The sequence below is a fragment of the Thunnus maccoyii genome, chromosome 15 (genome assembly GCF_910596095.1).
Source record: "Thunnus maccoyii chromosome 15, fThuMac1.1, whole genome shotgun sequence".
Lineage (NCBI taxonomy): Eukaryota > Metazoa > Chordata > Actinopteri > Scombriformes > Scombridae > Thunnus > Thunnus maccoyii.
Window position 1 is genome coordinate 22,501,596 of NC_056547.1, and position 23,375 is coordinate 22,524,970.

The 23,375-nt window shown below is 40.1% G+C and overlaps 3 protein-coding genes across 5 annotated transcripts; 2 read left to right on the plus strand and 1 right to left on the minus strand.

Moving 5' to 3' along the window:
• The first annotated feature begins 411 nt into the window (after positions 1 to 411).
• pef1 (penta-EF-hand domain containing 1) lies at positions 412 to 5,827 on the plus strand. The gene is made up of 5 exons (XM_042435548.1): positions 412 to 495; positions 1,556 to 1,793; positions 3,339 to 3,494; positions 4,145 to 4,288; positions 4,507 to 5,827. The coding sequence occupies exons 1-5, from the start codon at positions 475 to 477 to the stop codon at positions 4,734 to 4,736; spliced, it is 789 nt and encodes a 262-aa protein (XP_042291482.1). The 5' UTR covers positions 412 to 474; the 3' UTR covers positions 4,737 to 5,827.
• A 2,448-nt stretch (positions 5,828 to 8,275) lies between these two features.
• On the plus strand, positions 8,276 to 11,695 carry smim12 (small integral membrane protein 12). Of its 2 annotated transcripts, none has more exons than XM_042435530.1 (2): positions 8,276 to 8,366; positions 10,183 to 11,695. In XM_042435530.1, the coding sequence occupies exons 1-2, from the start codon at positions 8,282 to 8,284 to the stop codon at positions 10,470 to 10,472; spliced, it is 375 nt and encodes a 124-aa protein (XP_042291464.1). In that variant the 5' UTR covers positions 8,276 to 8,281; the 3' UTR covers positions 10,473 to 11,695. The 2 variants fall into 2 exon arrangements, with proteins under 2 accessions (XP_042291464.1, XP_042291465.1); XM_042435531.1 differs by having other exon boundaries at positions 8,306 to 8,360.
• Positions 11,696 to 17,980: 6,285 nt separating this feature from the next.
• Positions 17,981 to 23,192, minus strand: gja4 (gap junction protein alpha 4). 2 transcript variants are annotated; one of them, XM_042434583.1, is made up of 3 exons: positions 22,489 to 23,192; positions 21,073 to 21,224; positions 17,981 to 20,195 (listed from the first exon to the last, which is right to left on the minus strand). In XM_042434583.1, exon 3 carries the CDS (start codon positions 20,187 to 20,189, stop codon positions 19,029 to 19,031), a length of 1,161 nt encoding a protein of 386 aa, XP_042290517.1. In that variant the 5' UTR covers positions 20,190 to 20,195; positions 21,073 to 21,224; positions 22,489 to 23,192; the 3' UTR covers positions 17,981 to 19,028. The 2 variants fall into 2 exon arrangements, with proteins under 2 accessions (XP_042290517.1, XP_042290518.1); XM_042434584.1 differs by lacking the exon at positions 21,073 to 21,224.
• Between the last annotated feature and the right edge of the window lie 183 nt (positions 23,193 to 23,375).

A 23,375-nucleotide genomic window follows, 5' to 3' on the forward strand; every position in this document is an offset into this window, starting at 1 on the left:
TTCTTTTGTGTTATGTGCCCTGTACCCTTACACATAAAAAAGTTATATAAAGATTTTTTTTTTTTTTTTTAAAGCAATAAAAAAAAAAGTTGGTCACAAAAAAAGAATGTATGCCTGACTTGATACAATGAGGGGAAACAGGGAAAAAAGAAAGTGAGAAGATACCATAAAATACATTGAAACAACTCGTGTGAAGTTTTACAATACGGTCCCGTACAAGCATATTATAAAAATGACAGACTCGCACAGTAAACCCTATATTACATGCTTATGCAGTGAATAAGTACGCCAGTCAGCAGCATGCTATTCATCATTCTGTCGTCATCAGTTTTTCACTCTGCCGTCCAATCAGAAGCACAGGATGCGGGTGCGGTTTTGACGGATCTGATAATGCACCAATAAAAACCCAGAGCTCAAACGGTTCTGTATCCGCCTTTACGGATAGCTTGTTGAAGGAAGTGAAGTCTGTCAAACATGAGTTTCCACTACGGCCAGGTATCGAAATACTGCTTTTTTCTTATATCTATGTTAATTATAATAACATGTTAATATTGTAGAATAACTGTATTATCCGTGATATAATCTTTACATAACGTAACTTATGGTTTATGTCATGAAAACACAAGTAACGTTAGCCATTCATTTCCCTGCTATACTGTAGATGCAGGATGTTACAGTGTAGCGTTAAGTTGTTGGTGTTTGTTGGTAATATTTATAGTGTTGTGCTTTCTTGAGTCAAACTGTGCCAACATTTGCTGGAGTTGTTCAACATTAACCCATGTAACTGTTATCTCATTTCTGCTGTAACTGACCAGATGCAGTCCTGATAACTTCTGGTTTATGTTATCTGACATACAGTGTAACGTCAGAGCAATACAACGTTAGCATCTAGCTAGGTAGCGTTAACAACTTTCTTGCTTAAATGTAGTAATAATACCTCACTGATAAAATATTCCACTACCAGAAAAAGTAAAAGTAAAACCCTGCATTCAGTAGAGGCACAGGGGCATTATCAGCGAAATGTAGTTATAGTTGAGAAGTAAAAGTACTCAGAATGTTACATTATTATGTAACTATATTGAACTACTGGTCATTATTGCTATTGCAAAGCAGCATTTTAATACTTTAGCTGGGCCAGGTGGATCATTTTACCTATACTTTGTATCCAGGGTTGTTTAATCTATGACAACGCATTATATTTTACAAGCTGTTTACGTGTTTTGTACGTAAAATGTTACTTTGCAGAATAACTGTAATGTGAGATAAATGTAGTATAGTAAAAGTAAAAAGCATTTCCCTAAGAAATGTTGTAGAGAAGTACAAAGTAGAAGACATGTGCCTCAAAATTGTACTTAAGCACAGAACCTGACTTTCCACCATTGAGTACTTTTATAAATATTACAGAAAGTAGCATATCTCAGAATTTAATACTTTTAACTCGTGTTTTTTTAATTTCACAAGAGAGGCTATAAGAGGCTCCATCTAGCAGCAGACAGCTCATTATTCCTTGGATTTATACAGTCTTAGTGAACTTTACTCTTTTCTCTGACTGTAGGGCTACCCAGGAGGAGGTCACCCACCACCAGGTGCTCCATACATGGGAGGTGGTGGTCCTCACCCCTCAGCTCCGTACGGAGGTGCAGCACGTCCACCAGGAGGTCCTTATGGTGGTTATGGAAGCCCAGGACATGGAGGGCAGTATGGGCATGCACCAGGGGGTGCTCCTGGTGGGCCTTATGGAGGTTATGGGGGACAGTCTCATGGAACACCTTATGGACACCACGCTCCAGCAGGTAACTACAGGCTGAGAATTGAGCTGTGTAAGCATCTGCTGTACCATTGCCTCTTGGAGTTGAACAGGTATATTCTGAACGCGAGGACACTGCAGATAGCTTTTGATTCCCCTTCTTCATTGCTTGTCTCTCGTTTTCTTCCTCCCTTCCTCTCTGGTGGCATGATGGATAGAAAATGACTTGCGCTCCCAGACAGTCATGTAGAGACAGGGTTCAGTTTGTGCCCCTCAGCAGGATTACACGACTGGAGTGATGACTCCTGTAATACTGAGTGAGGGCTAAACAGAGTAAGAGACAGATGGGTAAAGAGTGTGTTCTGCGTGTATGTGTGTGTGTGTGTGATTACTCTGTTTCCTGTAGCAGCTTAACCCAAGTCAGAACCTGATAGCCTGTGTTGCTATCACTCCCTACAGGGACAGAATCCATCAGGGTCTGGCCTGAAGTGTCACCTGTCCCACTCTTCCCATTCATTTTTCTGACAATCAGCCCTCCCTCCACTCCTCCCCTCGTCTCACACCATATTTTCCAACACTCCCTTTCTCTTCCTCCATGTATTCAGGTAATGGCTTCTTGCCCCAACACTATCTCCGTCCCACTGAGATGACTTTTCCTCAACCCTTGACCCTGCCTCTAGCAACTTTTTTTTTCCACAACCGGTGTCTTATGAAACACAGAGCATTTATAACTAAGGTTGGGGAAGTATTACTCGGCAGGAACATCATCTGGTTTCATAACTGTAGGGAGATTAATTATTCCTGAATTTAGCCACTGCCCCTTACTTTAAGATGATACTTCAGTTATCATAAAATGATCTGAATAGTGGAATTATTAGATAGCATTTACACCTGTCACTAACCAGTATACAAATCTGATGTTTAATGTTTTTGTCACTATTCTCTTACAATTGTAATGTTTTTTTACCTTTTTACCTAACATCTACTAACTAACTAACTCAACCACATTTGAAATTAGCCTAGTTGTAGGACTATTTGGCATATCAATTATATAAAGAGTATATTCCGTGTTATGGTCCTTATATACCAAACTCTGCTCTAAACCAGCTCCTTCTAAACATCAAAGGCAAAGACTGAGCTAAGCACAGATGTATTATTTTTTATGATCAACTTTCTGCTTGATAGAGTCAGCACAGTTGCAACTGTAAGACAGTAGAAGCACATTTCTTCATCTCCCAATAAATGAATAATTATTTTGCACTGGAGCAAGGCAGTTGCTTCATTTCCAAGAAACATCACTTTTCTCTCTTGTACTATTTCTTTTTTATTTCTCCACTCATTTCCGTTACTCCTCAAAGAGCTGAGAGATTCACTGAAATAATAACTGGTAGAAAATATAAGGATGGGAAATAATAAAGAGAATAAATCAAACTAGTTGTCTGGGAGAGAAGAAGAAGAAGAGGAAAACAGTGTTGGAAACGAGGGCATGCTAAGAAAACAATCTTCTGCCGTTGGACATTTTCAAAGTCCATCTGAACCCCCCGTCTTTCCTCCTTCACCCTATTACTACTCTTATTTTCCCTCTCTGTAGGTAACATCCCCCCTGGTGTTAACCTTGAGGCGTACCAGTGGTTCCAGAGTGTTGACACGGACCACAGCGGCTTCATCAACCTTAAGGAGCTGAAGCAGGCACTTGTCAACTCCAACTGGTCTGCCTTCAATGACGAGACCTGCCTCATGATGATCAGTAAGTCATACAGTTGCAGCCAAACGACATGTTCAACAGAGTGTGAGTGTGTGGTCACTCCGTGTGTACGAGTTGATTATAAATGCTTTGACAGTGTCTCTTGAAGCGTAATGACACAAATCTTAACTACGTAAAATACCTTCAGAGACCTGAATAGCTACAGCAAGAAGGAGATGACATTATTAAGGAAAAACGAAGGACTTAAGGAGCAGTGGGGAAAAGAACGTAGGCTAGTTTTTTATGTGATTAGCACGCTAAATCTCCCATACAGCTAAAGAGAAATGGTATCTGTTTTTAAAAGGATAAATTTCGACAGCCAGGAGTCAGTAAGCCTAGAAAATTACTGATTCACAATTGTCTCGGTGCCTGTTAGTTGTGCAAGTATCCCTACATTCCAGTTGCATTTGCCAGGCGATGACTAATATGCTCCATTACCATAATGAGAAATGTGTGATTCTGTGTGTTACTAGTAGATAAAATGAGGAGAAGATCCACAATGATAGATGACGGACTTACTGGAAACATGCCAAAAATGCACTTCACATTTATACTTCCTTGGGAAAGAACGTGGAACCTAAAAAAAAAAAACTTAAAAAAAAAAAAAACACGGTTGTTTGACTTCACATGATGTGTTTTGTATTTCCTGTTAGACATGTTTGACAAGACGCGGACAGGCCGTATGGACCTGTTTGGCTTCTCAGCCCTGTGGGACTACATGCAGAGGTGGAGAGCTCTCTTTCAGCAATATGACAGAGACCGCTCAGGATGTATCAGTGGCCCAGAGCTGCACCAAGGTATCCCTGATTGTGTTGGTGTTAAAGATGGTTTCATTAATTGGGATATGTCTCATAACATTTGCAAATAAAAACCATTATTGAGACAATTAAAGTTTTTTAACTCACACCATTTAAAAAAAAATTAAGACCAAAATAAGACCTTTACCGGAAAAAGACTGATTCATTCCTTTCTCCTTTCTCTTAACTCCTTTCCTCCTCACGCCTGTCCCTCTCAGCCCTCGCACAGATGGGCTACAACCTGAGTCCCCAGTTTTCTGAGCAGTTGGTGCGTCGCTACATCGTGCGAGGCGGGCCGCATGGCATCCAGCTGGACCGCTTCATCCAGGTGTGCACCCAACTCCAGAGCATGACGCAGGCCTTCAGGGAGAGAGACACAGCCATGACGGGCAACGTCCGCCTCAACTATGAAGAGTTCCTTTCTTGTGCCATCACCAGGCTCATGTGAGCCTCATTCCACTGACAATGCCTCTGCACTGTGGTTGCACAGAGTCATTCCATGTTCAGGTCATATTTTGTTCAGTTTTCAAAGTGCTCCCACCTGTTTGTTTGCATACAGGATATCAACAAGTACACATTATTCCGTGGCTTGTTGCTGTAAATAGACAAAGCCTAACACCATGGACCTTCAGTGGCGATCTTAAAGGTTCTGGATAGCTTCACCAGAGGTCAGCAGGAAAGTGACTGTGGCTTCATAACATAAGTCACCGCATGCTGTACTTTCTTCTTAACAATCATAATTTTACCACAGATGCCTTGGTGATATTAACCATTAGCAAGTTTTTTTTTTATTAGTACCAGTATTTCTCAGTTATAATACTGATAAAATTACATTTAACTTGGCACTTGTTTACACGTTTAATTAACTGAAAGTAGACCTGAGAGCCCCACTGACCACATATCTATCAGGACTGAAACAGTGTAAAGTCTTGACTAGAGGAGGTAACAGGAAATAAATGAAAGAACAAGATCAGTAGTAATAAATGAAATGCATTAGACTGCATTTCATTTACTATGCTGAACTGTATTAACTATATTATATAACATTAACATGTTCATGTGCCATTTAAACGACCATACTTTTTGAACTGTATGTGTATCAGGGGTATTCAGCAGTTCCTAAAGATACCTCTATGCAATGCTTGAACATTTGTGTGTATTGCAATGCGTGTATTTGAAACAAAAAAAGACCAGATTTTTTTATACTAGAATTATTCTCATACTCTCATGTGCAGTGGGATTTTGTTAAAGTTTTGTTACTAATTGATTTAGAGTTAGCATATTAAAAATAAGGAACACGTTTATTATAATATTTGCAAAATGGATCTGTGACGAAAATAGACACAAAGCACTAAATGAAAAGTGTCCCCACTTATGTTTGCAAGTGTCACCTCTAAGAAAATTCAATGATTGTTAGGCCAGTACATTTAGTATCTGTATTTACTGATTACACACCCCACTGACGTATGTATCCTGAAATCATTAAACATGCCAAAATTGTTCGTCATGCCAAAGACAAATAAATGCTTTTGTATCATATTTTGATGTATTGATATTCTTGACTGAGAACTATTCACAATAATGCAAGAACACAACTAGCTACATTTTAATACCACTTTACGGTCAATATGTAAAATTTGGCAAAAGCTGGTGAGTTGTTTTTAGTATAAGTAGTTGCTTACAGTAAAGCGCACATACATGTGAGCTTGGCTTGAGGTTTTTTCTGTCTAAAAAGCAAGAGAACAATAATTGTGAGTACATAAATTTAGGAAAATACTTTCAGAATTGATATATCCCAGCAAAAGTGCAGTTGCTAATGTGGTTTCTTTAATAGCAGTTATGGCTGACCTGTAGCCTCAAAATGCCCAAAATCAGTTGCTCATTTCTCTCTCTGTAGGGCAGATTGGTCACACAAAAGAGCAAAAGAGTTTCTGTCTTTCCTTTCCACATCTGGTACTTCTTTCCCTCACCATCTGTTACCCTGCTTGATCACAGTCTGTGTCAAAAGTCCTCCTGCTTCTCCCCGTCTCATTTCAAATCAAAGGCAATCCATCAAATTCTCTTGTGCATCTTTTTTGGTCATATCTCACATCCATCTCCTCCTTACCCCTCTCTCTCAGTCTTAATCTGAGCTAAACTTAGCTGTCCCAGGTCCTTAAGCACACTTTGTGCCATATTCTCCCTGCCACCTCCCCTGTACTGTTGACACGTTACCTGAACATGCCTGTGGTTTTGTGTCTGGACTGCCTTCAAAAAGATGAAGTTTGGAGATTTACCAGTATGGCCAAAAGTGTGCCATGCTTGAAGGTTTCAGCCCATGGAGAGGAATGCAGCAGTCTTTTTCTGGCTTGTGTGATTCAGCAGTGATTTAACTTAAGTCCTGATTGTCATTTCCTGTGTAATGAGGAAATTTTCCACCACTGACCATGCCTGACATCTGTAATTAACTTGGGCAAATAGAGCAGGTCTACGGAGCTTCAGTTAGTGGGGATGGGATGCTCCACTGTGTCAGCCTCAATTTGTGATTTGGATTGATAAGGCAGTTGTATTTTTACATAAAAATCTTGGCTAGTGCAGCTTTAAATCTCATTTACTAATAAACAGGATCTGATGAAATAATCCTGGCACTGCTGGGGTTGCTGGTAAAGCAGAACTGGCACTAGTAATGTTGTTCCCTGCAGGGGAATGAGCACATTTCACTTTATCTGACAGGACTGATCAAATGCCAGTTCTGGCAACTACGAGATGGACAGCACAGAGAGAAGAACTGCTTAAAAGAAGCATTTTCAAACACAAAGCATAATCACCCACACAGAATCTAGTCAATCACAATAATTTCAGCAGTCATTTGAAGTAGTGACAACATAAAAAATTTGGATATAGCACCTTTTTTTAACCATCCCCCTCTGCACAAATGACCAGTGAGTCAGAATTGGTCATCGTTTGATGACAGGCTGCATTCCAGTCACCATAGATCACCTCTCTGCCCAGCACATTGCACGAGTACAGTTTTATGGCAAACGTTTGGGCCTGGGAACTGAAATATCAGTGTCATCAATCATACATGGGTTTCCAAAGAACACTTACTGATTTGCTACCCAGACACTACAGTAGCATAGAGGAATATTTTCTTCCTGCTATATTCAGCTCTGCAATTTATGGTTTCCCACTAGATGACTGGAATTTATTCAATTTCTCTGAATTCCTCATAAGTTAAAAGTAAACAAAAGCAAAGCCTCTAAAACTGTTTCTTTATATACAGAGCCTGTGATATTGGCTCTGTCTTTATATGCCAAACTGTGCTTTAAACAACAACAACAACAAAAAAAGCTATCTTAGCACTTGAGGGGGTTGTCATCCAAGCGGAGTACCTCACATCTTGTCAGTGTATGACACAATGACAGATCTGTCAGCCTTTTCACAAGTGTTCCTTGACAGAGGGATTTTGTGCAAGAATGCCATTGAATGTTTGAAGACAGAGATGGTGTGTTGTTGTTACGTGGTTTTTCAGGTTATTTAGAATACGACAAGTTCAACGTTGTGAGAATATATATTTAAATGAGATGAAATTGATTTCTGTGGGAACATTGTTTTGTTTCAGTTATCAAAGGATATACAAACAAATGAATTAAATTGTATTTATTGAAGTTGACATAATATGCAGCGTGGTTAGTGGATTACTATTCTAGTTTCATTTTCTGTTTAATTATTCAATTTTAATTAACAATTGTCTATATTTGAAAGGTTATCCTAACTGCATGTATTTATTGTTTAGTCATTGCCAACAAAGATTTTTTAATGTATTACACAATTTACTGGTACCAATAACTATCTGTACCAGTATCATTCCCCTTGTGTTTCATGAAACATGTACAGTAAACACAGTTTAGCTTCCTCACTTCTAAGCAGTGTAACATTTCTACCACTAGGCGGTGCTAAAACACCGAGGAAGACGCAGCGACTTGGTTAGAGCAAAGTGAGTCTCTGCAGCCAATGAGAAAACTCGCCACCAGGAAGTCTACAAACAGACACGGAAGTTGCGTTGATCCACTGCTGCACCAACGTGCTAACGGTAAAGGTGAGTGAAACCTAACCTAATGTCATAGTTACACAGACATAAAATATACAGATAGGGAGATAACTACCATTCGGACTATTTTTTTTGCAAACGTAGCAGGTTCAGGTTTGGCGTTAGAGTTGCCATAAATTGCCGGTTAACAATCCCGCATTCACAAGCGGTTTCGTAAAATGACTTCCGCGCAGTGCATGATTCAGTACTTTAAAAACACATTTATCTGTATGAAATTTTAGCTATAAGCTCACATTTCAGATGCAGTGTCAAGTTTGTTTGAGCCCTGTTCCGTGAGACATCCTCTGCTGTGTTTTGAACCGAGGCAATGCAGAACTCCATAAGAAAGTTGCAATTTCATTTGTTTTGCTTATGTGAGAAGTAACATAAACGGTGTCAAACATAAATAAGTAACATTTGTTTATCTAGAAGAACCGCTTTTCACTTCGGCGAGCATGCAATTCACTAACAAACGCAAATCATTCTACAAATGTAAACTTGTGCGTACGATTAACGGTTATTTTTGACATTTAAGGACTTAGCATTAGTTTAACAGCAACGTTGACATAACCGAGATGTTGACATTAGAGAGAACACTATTGTTTCTCTGCTACTGGCTCTCTCGATTGTCCCCCAGCTATTTGTTTGTGTGCTATTTCTGTTGTTGCTTGTAGCTAGTCGGTGAGAAGGTGAGCATGACATCAGAAGGACATTAAGGTGTTATGTCACTGACAGGTGTCTGCCTGACGTCTCCCTGTTCAACATGGTATACAAACACAATACCTGTATGAGTACAGTCTATTTGCACATTTTAGATAAATAACTAAATAAATATATAAGGGCTGAACAATTTTGAAAAAATATCTAATTGTAATTATTTTGACTGATATTGCAATTGCAATATAATTGGCAGTATTAGTAGAAAAGATCATTTTTACATAATTATTCTTATTTTAATTGAAAAACATATTAAAATGATGATGGCACTTGTGATGATGATGATCTGTACTAAATATGGTTTCTTAAGCCTGTAGAATATGATGTGTATCCCAGGACATATTTAAGTTAAAATGGCAGTAGGCCATATTGCCATTTCGATTAAATGTTATATATATATATGTGTGTGTGTGTGTGTGTGTGTGTGTGTGTGTGTGTGTGTGTGTATTGTATATTAGAAATAGATTGAAATACTTTCTTTACTTCTACAATTTTTAGAAAATACCTCCAAATTTTTCCCATGTCTAATGAAGACTGTTATTATTATTATCTCACTACTTTTGATTTAATGATTCAAAATGTGAAAAACACTTTTACTCACCTGGCTCTCCTGCATGGTTTGCAGCCTCACACAGCAGAAAATATGATTTTAATATGAGTACTTTCATTCTGGTGATAGTCTGTTTGGTGATTGAATTTAGATACATGCTGTAGGTACATTTACCAGCTGGGAAGAAATGTTTGTCAGAATATCAGTCATCAAATCAGGGGTGGTCAAGTGGTTAAAGTACTGCAGCATTGCCAGTTTGTGTCTGACTAGGGGCCTTTGTTACATGTCATTCCCCATCTCTATCTCCCCTTATTTCCTCTAATCTCTCAACTGTTACTATCAAATAAAGGCATAAATAATGCCATTAGAATCATTTTATTATTATTCTCATCATTAAAAATCATCAAATCTTTATCAGAACTAGTGAGCTATAGTCATATTTCTAAATCCTCTTTTTTTATTTGTGAATGACACTTAACTTCTTTCAACTGTAATTATCCTTTAATGTAAGCTGAAATCCACTTACCCTTTATTCTGATTTCCCCCCCTGGGAGCCAGAGCGGTGTGCAGTCATGTGGCCAGTAGTTTGGACAGCGATGCGGACCTACGCCCCTTACGTCACCTTCCCGGTGGCTTTTGTGGTCGGAGCAGTGGGCTACCACCTGGAGTGGTTCATCAGGGGGACCCCCAAACCTCGAGAGGAGGAGAAGAGCATCCTGGAACTGAGGGAGGAGAGGAAACTGCAGGAACAAGTGGGGATGGACAGCACACAAGTGCTTAGCCTCAAAGAGAAATTGGAGTTCGCACCCAAAGCGGCTCTAAACAGGAACCGACCTGAAAAGAGCTAACCTGTCCTGCTGTGAGTGACTCATGTCCAGTAGGAGGATAGTGCATTGGGAGCAAAGGGGACAACCAGAGGGCCAAAACACCCGTTCTTCCAGTTCAACATGGTAACACACCCTCACTCCTGGCCACCTAAAAGCATCAGCATGCCTGTGTAAATATCAGACACTTTGTGGAAGCTAAAGGACAGTTAGAGAGTAAATACATACCACTCTGTTGAGTCAAATATAGCTTATATGTGCTGTATGTGGTTAAAACACCTTAAAACCCTATGTGACTTCAAATGAAACCTTCAGCTGTCTCTGATGACAAGGTTTGATGCGGTTTGGTCTTCCTTTGTCCTCTGGCTCAAAGAAAAGAACATTTTCTGTTTTATTTAAACCTAGTCGTCGTTCCATGACACAAATTGTATTGTGTCTTTACTATAAAACACAGAAATGTCACAAATGTTCATTTTCTTTGATTTTTTTTTTTTTTTTTTTTAATGCAAGAAGCCTGTCACAAAGTATTTCTCCTTTAATCTTTTGTGTATGTTACAAGAAAGGACTTGTGATTGTGAACATAAAAGCGCAGGAGGAAAGACAGGTTGTTGTTGTAGCTCTTTTTATCTCATGTAACCTTTCATGGTATGTGACAAAATAAGCCAACGTTGTAGGAGGTCTCTCTGGAAGATTAAGCTGCTTAGTCCTATTGTCTGGAACATCTACACACTGCTTTCATTTTAGAAAGTTGTGAAGGTTTGCGCACTAAATGTTTTAATTGTGGTTGATGTAGCTGTATATGACAAATAAAGGCTGATTGCTGAACAAGTCTGCCCTACTGACACCTTAGGTAATCGGCATCTCACAGTATTTTTGACATAAGCAGTTCATCTACTGATTCATTCTGACTAAGTAATAAGACAAAAGCTTCGGTTTCTGTTTTATTTTTGGTCACTTGTGTTACTGCTGTATTGTTTCACATTCAAGTCTCAAGAAATATCTGATCCCACCAGATTATGAAGCGACTGTTGCCAAGGACAAAAAAATAACATCAAAGTCAAAGGAAGGACGTAATGACTCTGCTCATTCAGCTTCAGGGAGGAAATTATTTTCGAGGGAACACGGTAGACAAAGCAGTCCTAAGGAGGGAAATCACAACCTCATTCAACTTTAGAAATGTGACCTATTGTCTGTTTCATGTTCTGTGTGGCACAAAGTTCATTAAAGACTAAAAGTTAAAATCCAAATGATAAGCATGTTATTTTGTGGGCTAAAACAGTGAATCACACGCAAATGTGCTTTTGTGATAGTCTTGGATGAAACAGTCATTGACAAGCATAATGTTCAAGCTATTATTGCTGATGTATGTTTATCCAGTATTAATGCTTTCAAATACAGACTACATTGTTTTCATGCCTGGACATTGCCATCAACTGTCACGTGCATGATACCACCACAGAAACATAGATCACAATGTGAAAGCATTCCTTTTGGTACAGACATTACTAGAATAACACGAGCTAAAATTTAGCATGTCCTTTTAAGGGTGGGTTTCTTCTCTTTATCTCACAATTCATTGTGAAAGATTTATATTGTAGTCCAACAAAAACATTGATTCACCTTCATTGCCCAGCTTGAGATGAGGTCTTGTTTGATAATTTGGTTTGGTCATGAAACTAAAATGTGCATTTTTTGGAATGATACAGTGCTGACAAAGCATATAGGACGACTGTCGTTTTAATAAGAGGGAACGCTTCCACACAGTTCTTCAATAAAGTCTTCATTACTCTCTAATTAAAGCAAGAGGAGTGGTGTGGTCAGGAAACCAACTTGAATAAGAATTCAAGATGGATTGAAGGCACAGAAGTTACTGCTGTTGTAAATGCTCCAAAATGAGAAAACTTTATGAAGCTTTTTTAAATTAAATGTGCGATAACTCACGTGTACTTTGACCTGCAATAATTATTTTATTGACACTTTTATTCTAGTCCTGCAGGCTTTCCTGTATTGAATAATGAAACAGAAAGGTCCATCTTGCCTTCACCCCAGGAGCTGTCTTAATGGTTGATAACCTTTCCCAGTTTGCCAGAAAAAGTTCCGCTACGGTACCCTGCCAGCTAGTGAAATGGGAAAGATTATGAGGCCCAGATTTACATTGGCACCAGAGTGGTAAAAGCTGTGCTATCGGCAGCATTCATCGGCTTCTACTCCCCTCTTAAGTTTGCTATCGGTGAAATGACATTCTCCAATCCAGTGACCTCGGTTCTGCATGTTCAGAGCAGCAATTACTTCAAGCTGTTGGAAGTTTTCCATTTGAAACCAGTGAGGATGGAGAGGTGGAGGTGAGGTTGCGGCTGAATTATGCTGAGAGAGAATTAAGAAGGAGCACGGTGTGTTTAGGTGTGTGAAAGCTGTGTGTGTCCTCCTGGGAACAATCAAAGGACAGGTTGACCGTCTAACAATGGCCCAGCTCCTCCTCACAACTGGACAGTATTGTGGGAACCGAGCTCTGAGGCTCCTGGGAAAGAAGGGGGATGTAGGGAGGGTCTCCATTGTTCTTGCTGGATGATGGGGATAATTTGTGAGGGTGATGCTGGCTGTTCCTTTTTTTTTTAAAGGAGGTTCAATCCAACATCCTGAGTGGACAGGCAGAGACGGTGTTCCCACTGCTGTAAGAACAATAGAGCTGTCTGCCTGCTGGAAGGGCACCACATCCCCTATTAAACATCCACACAAACACAGAGTTCAGGAATACAGGTATTGCTGTATATCAAACTTATACACAGACAAGAAGCCTGAACATAAACATATGAAGAATCTCACAACTGTAGGGGAAGTCAAAGTAAAATACTCGCAAGTATAGTCTCACAGTGATGTTTAAAGTATGTAGAAGAAAAGTCACTTTAACTCCTCTTGGCTGTCTGCATAATATGGTTGGGCAGCAGAACAAACTGAAAACACAACATCTCTCATATTATCATTATGGTATTTCGTATTTACACATGCCGCAGACACAGATTATCGTTCATTTTGAGTTGTGTTTCTGGCCACCTGACAAATCCAAAGTGCAATATTCACTCTCCTTTTAGATCTTTAGCTTTACCTCTGTTGAGGGAATGTCTGGGTTTTATCAGTCAAATGCCACCCAGCTAGTCGGTGCTAACTTAGTCTCTTTGCCTTCTGGTACTGGGCCGGTGGTGTACAGCGGGTTTATCAGAGATTTTGAGATGAAAACAAGGTTGATAAGTGCTGAGAGAAACCAAAGCAGTAAAGTTGTGGGTTGTGAAACAATGAGCTGAGAAATGCTAAAATGCTCCATAGAGCAGAGGGGGAGTGTAGAGTTAGGTGATAGTTTGCTGTGGGGTTTTTACAATGAGCAACATCTTTCATGTTACACATAATAATTTAATCAATTGTTAATATAAAAATATCAATAAGTGCAGCTTAAAAAAATGAAACACTGGTGAGGTTATGACCCACTCTTTACTCACTCATATCATAATTGAGGTACTGCAAGTCGTTAAACCTACCATTCTCACTCAGCTTCACAACCACTATATTTAAGGGACCATCAAAAAACCCTACAAGCACATTCAAACCTTGCACCCCACCCTCTACACACACACACGCTCAGACAAATCTCTGTGAGCCATAAGTGGTACCAGCCCTCTTAATTGACTCCAGTCACACAGCAGGCACTTTGCCCATTTCCCTTATCCTCCTCTTGCCTTTTATGGGGCGGCCGTGACTTTAGGTCAACAAAACACGGGGGAGCAGGGATAAAACAATGCAACAATGCCCACTGCAGCCCCCATTGTCAGGGTGAACAATCCCCAACACAACGACCAATCCCTGGGGAGAAACAATATGGGAACAGGAAACAGATACAGACCCACTTCCTGTCCAGAGTTTAAATTTAGGTACTGGTCAAAGCAGTTTTGTATTGTTTTATTAAGTAGCAAAATGCCCAAATTGGAGACTGGATGCTTGAACGTGGTGACATTGTTATGGATGCAGAGAAAGTCGTGTGTCGGTATTGTGAGCGTGCACATTGAGAGAAACAAAGGGAGTTGGCAGGCAAAGCACTATATTCCTTCCACCCCTACCGTACACACACACTATAACATAAAAACGAAATCCTAAAAAGTGGTCTTTGCTTCGCAAGGCATTATTTTCAATTACATCCAAATAAAGAGATATTGCATAACGTATATGACCTCATTCACCCTGCAGCGTGCTATTTTCAGCCTTGCCGGTCCCTTGTTTATGTGTGTGTGTGTGTGTGTGTGTGTGTGAAAGTCTGAGTTTTGTGAAGCAAGGTCACGTTGGTCATTCCTCAACTTCTTGAGTGTGTGTTCATGTGCGTTTTAGCAGGGGCAGACTGGCAACAAAAAGCAGCCTGGGAATTTGCTGTCATGCACCAAGTTGATACACCAAATTCAAACTGACACAACATGTTTGTATCAAACCTCTCCATTTCTGACTCTGCACCTGAATTTTCCAGATGACCAGTAATTAGTTGTATTCAATCAGTAAGAGCACAAAAAATATCTATGCTCTAATTTACCTCAGTCACACAATAACATTCACCTGTTTGTTTAGACTGTAGAGTAAGTATTTAACAAATCATTTTTATTGCTGGGCTGGCTATCAAATAGTATATGTCTTATAGGCTTTAATGCTATAATTGTTGAATAGTCTAAAAGAAAATGATCAAATTTACATGTTTATTTACCCATTTACAGTTGAAATTGATGACCATTTTTTTAAACACTACAGTGAAATTTAGCATAATCTTCTCTAAATGTTTGCCTACTGAGTCTGACTAGTTAAACCTTGGAAATGGTCAAACCTGCAGAGGGACTCTAGCATTGAAAGCCCAAGGTTAACAAAAACATTTCGTTCTTTAGTTAGTTCATTTAGCTATTTCACAGCACATAGCATGTAAGCATGACAAAGCACCTGCTCCTTGCTCACTCCCCTTTGATGTTTCTGCCTCTTCACCAATGTCCTCATCATCACCTGCAGACTGCTCAAATAAATCTGTTATCTTAGCACACTTTACAGCGTCAGCCAGAAAAACCTTTTTCTTTTTTCTGCGCACCTTCTCTGCACCACCACGCACAGGTTTTCTCTTTCTATCAAGGTTTCAGCAATGAGTGCTTGATACTAACTGCCCGAGTTCTAGTAGTTCTTTCAGTACTACCTGCTATTATGGATTGCACCAGCCATGTCACTGCAGCTAAGATAACCTATTGAATGCCTGTATATAGACTATATAATGCCGGGGTTGGAATAGAAAAACTGGCCCTCACAAGACTGGCCCAATGGGAAAATTCGCGAACTTCCTGATGACCAGTCCGCCCCTTATGTGAGGGCCTTCTCTGCCTAGTGAGGGTGCTTCCTAGAGATACGAAAGGCTGTCGGCAGTACAGCTGGCAGGAAGTATGACAACATATAAGCCCTCTCATTCTAGGCCAGGCACCTGTAGGTGGACTTTTCAGAACCCTTTAGAACCTGGTGCCTGACATGGCTGTAAGACTTTACCTAAGGGACTGTTATTTTGAGGCATGACAATTGTTCTTTTTTAAGACTCGCTGGAGCCCAGAGGTGACTTGGTGTACTTTAAGCTGCTTGGTGGTGTGTATGTGTGTACATCTGTAGACGTGTACACTAATTCAGCAAACTGTACGCACGATTGCCTTTCTGTGTATGATCAGGAGCATGTGGCGTCGCCCAGCTTCACCAATAGTGAGGAAATGCATCAGCAGTGATTTCAACAATGTCAGGAAACGCTGACACAGTCGTTCCCAAAGGTTGCATACATAACCGTTAAGGATGACCTGTTGCACAGAAGGGGTCTTCCCATCCAATCACTGCCATTTATATTATTTGCACAGCCTTTACACAAACAAATATTCCCATTGTCGAGCCTTTTATCGGACTATCCTTTAAAAGCATGGTGTGTCTGATTTAATTGCACTGATTATAGGAAATAGTCTAGACATGAATCATGGGTGTCCAAACCATTGAATAGGAGAACACTTTATTAATGTCCTATTGTCCTGACTGAGTGTCTCCTGGAACATGTAGCCAAAACACTTTCATCTGCGCTGTTATGGGGCTGGATAGGAGGGCTGCAGTTTCTCTGGTAGGCAGATATTGACCATAGGAAAAAAATGTCTTTTGGAGCAGCAAATAACCTGCACTGTTATTTTCTTTGTGGAGGTTTATATTGGCTTCACTGAACAGGAAGTAAGAGTTTACTCTGTGGAAAGAATAGAAAAGGGCTTTGGACTTCTCCGGCTTCATCAGCTAAAAGGAAGATGGATGCAGGGAGCTCCGCTGTTCCGCTGCTGGCTTTGGTTGGCAGCAGAGGGCCGATCCGGGTCGCCCCATGCAATCTGTTCCATGACCCCCTGGCTTTGTGAAAACACGCACATTAGCAATCACATGGACACATGCATACGAGCCCACACTCACGCACCCACCCACCTGGACTGAGATAACAAGGCTGCACAGGAATGCCAGCCAAGTTCTTCTGAACAGGCTTTGAACTGGGCAGCTTCAGCAGGCTGTTTAGATTGTTCACTCAACAATATCTGCCAATTTATCCTTGACACAGGGAGAGGCCGGTTAAAATAAAAACACATTCCACTCTGAGGACTGAGGAATAGTCTTCCTATTATCATCAAATCATAAAACATATCCATAAAACTGCCAGAAAAGAAAAAAATGCAGATTCATTTTACATTTTGTTTTTAGCTGCTTATTACAGTTCTAGTTTGGCCTCACACAGTTCAAGCTGTTTGTTTTATGAGAGCCTGTCTCACTTAAATTTCCCATAAACCCCCCTTTCCTGCTATAGATAACTGCTTATCATCATGCAGACAGTTCTGTAAATTGCTGGAAATGACTGCCATATCACAGAGCGCTGCGGCGGCAGTTCTTAGAAGACATATGGGTACATTTGTTCAGATCCTGGGCAAGCACCTTTGTTGAAGGTGCTGGAATTTATCAATTGCCCTCCACGAAAACAGCGTTAACAGCGAGGACTCCCAAGGGGATATTAAATAGAGCCAGCATAAAGTGCTGTTCCACCTTGTGTGAACTAGTATATAATTGATGTCTTTCTCCCCTGTACAGTCAGCGCTACGGATTTGAAAACAGTCATTAAATCAAAGTTATTTCCCTCCATTTTTTCCCCTCAGGGGTTTATGCTCTAGATACCCTGTAAGGCTCATCCACCTCTCCACACCTCAGTCTTTCTGCTATTCCCAAAGCTCTTTTTCTTGAGCGATTCAGTGCCTCCGTATTGTGAAAGTATCTGGATAGAGAAAAGTGTATGGTTGGACATGGAAGCAATACACACTTTAGAGACAGAAAAGAAAGGAAATAAAAACATTACAGTTTGTATCTTGCATCTTGCAATGGACTCTGTATAGCCTCTATAGTACATTGTGTATAGTATGTGGATGATGCTGAGTGATCATGTGACATTTACATAATGGATTGACAGTGTCATCTTTTATTTATGATAGTTTAAACTTTATTTTCCTCAAAATAATAAATATGAACACCGATATCTCTTTATGAATAACTTTAACATTAAATACAGATTTCACATAATTAGTCACTTTCTTTCATTGAATTTGCACATTCTGTACCGCTTTCAGTCCATTCAGTGTGCAATCACCAGCGCATCTTTTCATTCTTCTTTCAAGCTCCACAAAAGTTTTGATTTTCATACTGGATGCTTGTCTTTCCTCCATTTTTCATCACTCATAACGCAGTGGTCCTCTCTTTCCCCCTCTCCCTCTCTCTCCATAGCTGAGTACTATAGTTACTGGCAATGATAAGTCCTTTACAGCCCCAAAATTCCCAGTGGTTTGCCTCCCCTTCTCTTCACCCCTGCCTTCCAAGTCCATAACCCCAACTCGAGTGACCAAAACTCACTGGGTGAAAGGGGAAAAATACATTGTGTGTGTGCATGCATGCATGCCTGCATCCACACAGTCATTATCCTCTTGGGAGCTGAGCAGGATCCAGAGACCAGTACATTCCACAGTGTGGACAGAGCCACTGGGAGAGGAAGAAGCTTTGGAACTCCAGGGGTTATGGTGGAAATCTCAAGGGAAATGGTTTAAATCTAGTTCTACTGCAAACCCTCCCATACACACACACACTCACACAATATCCCCTCTGCGGACCCCCCTTGCAGTGTTTTTTTCCACTGTCACATCAGCACTAAAAGCCATTAAATGTAACATGAAAGCATCTTATGACTATAATCTTCTCTCATTGTGGAGTCCATTTTCTTTGCCTTGGGGAGTGTTCTCAAAATGTTCTGTTTTGAATAGGTCCATTTATCTGGTAAATCTTTGTTTGAATGTCTGCCTGCCTTTGAGGCATTGAGTTCACAGTACGATAGTTGTTCTTCATTTCTCCCTCATTTGAGCTCTCACTGTGCACCCCTGATACCCATGTGCAGGGTAGCAGTTGTAAAAAAAATACTTTAAGGCTCTGAAACCAAACAAAGCATTCATAATCATAATCAACATGTCATCTCATCTAACCTCTTCATACATAATGTTTCTGCTTTGAATGTCCCTTATGGGCACTCTTAGTGTTTTTCCCAGTGTGGTGTGCGTGTTTCTTATAATGGACTCTAGGGGAATGTGTTGTCCTCATAGCCTCCATACAGTTCACATAACTGGGGAGCAAGTCATTCCCAGCCTCCACAGGTCCCCAATTCACCTCTATTGCCAGATCCCTGTAGCTCTCACATGGGTTGTGGGAGCCTGTAGCCTCACCCTGCACGGGGCGGTTAACATGGCTCCCAGTTCTGTAAGACTGTGGCGCCTCTGCTTGGAGTTCTGGAGTCTCTTGTAGGGCTGGTACCTGCTCTGATCGAGGTAGGTAGTCCACCTGCTGGGCACAGTAGCGTTTTTCCAGCCCATGAGTGATGGCAAGCTGAAGGAGGTGGAGGAGCTCCATAAGGTTGAGGAGCACGGAGACGGCAGCGATCACCTGAGTGTAGATGGTGAAGATGGTCTTCTCTGTGGGTCGAGAGACAAAGCAGTCCACTGTATGAGGGCATGGGGTCGCTATGCACTCAAATTTTGGTGTAATGACGAAGCCATCATAAAGGATCCACAGCCCCACTATGAAGCCAACTTCTAGGAAGATTTTCAACAGGATACTGAATGCATATGCACACAGTAGTCTGCCTTTCAGTTTAGGAGCCTCAGGAAGAACTTTGTCAGTTTTTCTACCTTTCCCAACATCCTCTTCTTTACCCTTCTCTTGTGCATTGTCTTTTGCTGCATTGTTATTCTTCCCTTTGGTTACAGTTTCTCCTCTGTTACTTCCACCACCTCCTTCTTCTGCCTGCTTCTCAACCTTTTCCTCCTCTTTGCTTTTGTCCTTCCCCGCCCTTATAGCCACATATCCAAAATAGAAGATGGTTGGCGTGGAGACAAAGATGATTTGGAGGACAAAGTAGCGGAAGTGGGAGATGGGGAAGGCTTTGTCGTAACATACGGCAGTGCAGCCAGGTTGTCCCGTGTTACAGACAAATTGAGCTTGCTCATCATCCCAAGCAGATTCCGCAGCTGTTCCAAGTACCAGTATGCGAAACAAGAAGAGTACGGTGAGCCAGACACGACCAATTCCTGTTGAATATTCCTGGCCCTCCTCCAGCAGGTTCTCAAGAAAGGACCAGTCAGCTCTGGACATCATCTGATCCTATGACGGAGAGATGGTAGAGGAAAAAAAGCTATTATTTAGGAAATAATTGAGGATATTAAATGAGGATGGGGTCTTTTAAGGATGATGAACAAATCAATGCAATTGTTATAGTAGTTATATTTTTCTGCCTCTACAAGTGGTTCTGCAGCAGAACATGTTCATGGTAGAAAAGTGAATTTTGCACTCATTTGTAACATCCTAACCTACAAAAACCTCACAGGCCTCCGTTTCAAACAGTGGGTTAAATTTCCTGATATACCACAATCATTTCAAGATTCAAGACAGGTTTTTTTTTTTTTCAAACTAAAATCTAATTCTTCACTCTCACAGTATCACTTTGAAAAACTCTGGCTCACCAAATAATCCTCAAATATTTCTCACTTACACATGTCCACCACTGTTTCCTTGATGAAAAGAGTAGCGCCTGCACATTGACTCCAAACCACAAATTGATTTGAAGAGACAATATTTCATAAACTGCACTCTTTCACCAGTTTTTTTTCCTACAATCCTATGCAAATGTATTTGTGTGAACTAGTGTCAGAATGGACCAGATGGAGCAAAACTTTTAGTAAAATAACACCTTTAAATCACCCTTTCAAAGCCTGTTCTGCATGTTCAAAATCAGATTTTTTTTTTATCAGATTCTTGGATACCTGCCTGCTGGTCTAGTTTTACTTATTATAAGTTCATATAATTTGCCCAACTTTTCATTTACTGCTGCATTTCTGAACAGATTGGCTTGAATGTACCACTTATCACATAATTGGTGTATTTGATTTCCACTACAAAATTCTTGAGGGTTTTCATAAATGCAAAGCTAATGCATGTTTAATTATTTCTATAAGCAAGAAATGAGTTATGTTTCTCCAACCTTATTATAATAGCGTCTTTTTTACTGGGGAGCATGTATATCTGGCTGCAGCCCCCTATTAGTTCTTCCATGAGCTCACAACGTTGTTAGGGTGGGCTCCAACTCTCCATCATCAAGATGTGAAAAACAAGGCCTCCATACACTACAGTGAACTAAAACAAAAACACATGGCAGCAACGTTAACATTTAATATGAATGGAAATAGCGTATACTTTTACTGTTCACAGTAAAACTGGAGTGTATGAGTCCAAGAGAGGCCACTCAAACTTTTATATTGTACAGGGGCATCATGTACATTATTTTTTCTTGACAGATTTGAGACTCAGTGAAAGCTGATTCAATTTATACAAAGTTATTGATTTCATTAAAGTGTTGTCGTGAGGCTTGGGGAGAAGTGGGGTAATTGTAAGTTGTTAATGATAAATGACAGTCAGTGGCTTGTCGGGAGCTCAGCGTGCGCGCACGCACACACACACACACATATGTACACACACATCTGAATAAACATCCTGTGTAGGGGGGGTTAAGACACTGCTGTGACACGTCTTGTCTATTTGTTTAGACTGTTTTTTTGTTATTTCTTCCCCTCTGAGAAAAAATAACTTTTCCTAATAGTGAAAACACAAACTCCTGTGACAGGATGAGACAGGACAATGGACTGTCAGGCATTCTGGGCAGCTTAACAAGAATAAAAATTACAACTGAGCTGATCCACTTCTGGATCTTGAATTAGAGTGCTATCTTGAGATTAGAGTACTATCTTATTTGTTCAAAACATACCACAGAAAACCAAAAGTCTACAAAGAAAAATACCATAAAGAAGAACGATTATGTCCATACCAAACAACGACATCATGAAATATAGGAAATCTACAAAACAAAAAAAAATCCTACAAGCTTTTTCAAAGAACTGAGATTTTTTTTCATGTTTTAAGTTATTCGAAACACACTAGGTTTACTATTTAGCGAAATATAAGTTCTTTTAGTGATCTTATGGGATTAAAAAGACAAGCAGGTTGCACTAATACACAAATAATCATAATAAACTGAATATTGAGGACCACAGATTCACTATGATCTCTATTGAAATACTAATAGAATACAGCTGAAATTCCACCGGACCTCAACTCACTGTAGAACTCTGGAAGTAGAAAAAAGTACAGATACTAAAAGGCATAATAAACTAAAGGAAATAGCCCCTTATAGAAATGTTATTCTGATACATAGGGGGTTTAAAAACTTTAAAAAATAAAAAAAAATACAGTAGTCTACAGTTACAGTAACTTGTTGAGAACGTTTAAGTACTGTGGGGACATAAGATTATATCCCTACAAGAATGGCTATTACACAAATACAAGTGAATTTTGTTTGTCAGAGGCTAACAAGACAACTTTCCCAATTGAAGGGAATTCTTACCTTTCTCTCTCGTGAAGCGGGTTTGTCTCCTTATTGGCTCACGAGTCTCAGCGGCGCTCAGTGTACTTACAGTCAACTTCGTCCACTCCTCACAGTGGTGGTCTGAAAGGCTCCCGTCGGTTTCTGTGTGCCTTCTTTAAAAAGAACCGATGTAATCGGAAAAACTAGGGGAAAATTTTTCCCATGCTTGTGTTGTTGTCCCTCCCTCAGGAACTCTGTCCAGGAAATGGGATGAATGAACTCGAAGTTGATGTGGTTAACTACTCTCGGGTTTAACTTTGTTTTAAGTCCAATTTGCATTAATTACACGGGAATGTCGCCTGCCTTCGGTTATTTAAAGGTTATAGAGGTGAAAATACTCGTAAAGAAAACGAGGCATGAATGAACAATTGACTGGAAAGAGAGAGAGAAAATGTCATGTTTTTACAGTGAAAAAAAGATTCACAGTGTGACGACATGAAGAAGTTGTATATATCCGTTTTTTCCATAAAAAAATAGCTCATCCCCTTACACAATCTTCTATAAAAAAAATCAATATGAATTTATCTACATTACTTTCTTTTGACTATTCAGTAATCTTCCTCCTTTCAAATCACACACATGGTTTTTTTCCTCATCAGTTGATACTTAACGGGACTGACTGTCTAGTAGACTCTTGTAATTTTCCATTATGCCACGCAATGGCGCCAGTCACCTTATTTCCGAGAAGTGCGTGATGCTCAGACCAGTGACGCCCCGTAATTACCCTGGAATGTGTATCTTATTGTTTGAGTTGTAGAATCGATTTGTTGACCTCTTACGGTTTGTATCACCTGCATGATTAGACCAAATTCACAGCTTGTTGCTGAGGTAACATCATCCTCAATAGCTGCATCAATAATCACTTC

Excerpts from the sequence above, each read along its gene's own strand:
- pef1 (XM_042435548.1), top strand. The coding sequence starts at position 475 with ATGAGTTTCCACTACGGCCAG. Across the intron at positions 496-1,555 it reads TGAGTTTCCACTACGGCCAG|GGCTACCCAGGAGGAGGTCA; the intron begins GTATCGAAATAC and ends CTCTGACTGTAG. Across the intron at positions 3,495-4,144 it reads GACCTGCCTCATGATGATCA|ACATGTTTGACAAGACGCGG; the intron begins GTAAGTCATACA and ends ATTTCCTGTTAG.
- smim12 (XM_042435530.1), top strand. The coding sequence starts at position 8,282 with ATGAGAAAACTCGCCACCAGGAAGTCTACAAACAGACACGGAAGTTGC. Across the intron at positions 8,367-10,182 it reads CCAACGTGCTAACGGTAAAG|AGCGGTGTGCAGTCATGTGG; the intron begins GTGAGTGAAACC and ends CCTGGGAGCCAG.
- gja4 (XM_042434584.1), bottom strand. The coding sequence starts at position 20,189 with ATGATGTCCAGAGCTGACTGGTCCTTTCTTGAGAACCTGCTGGAGGAG.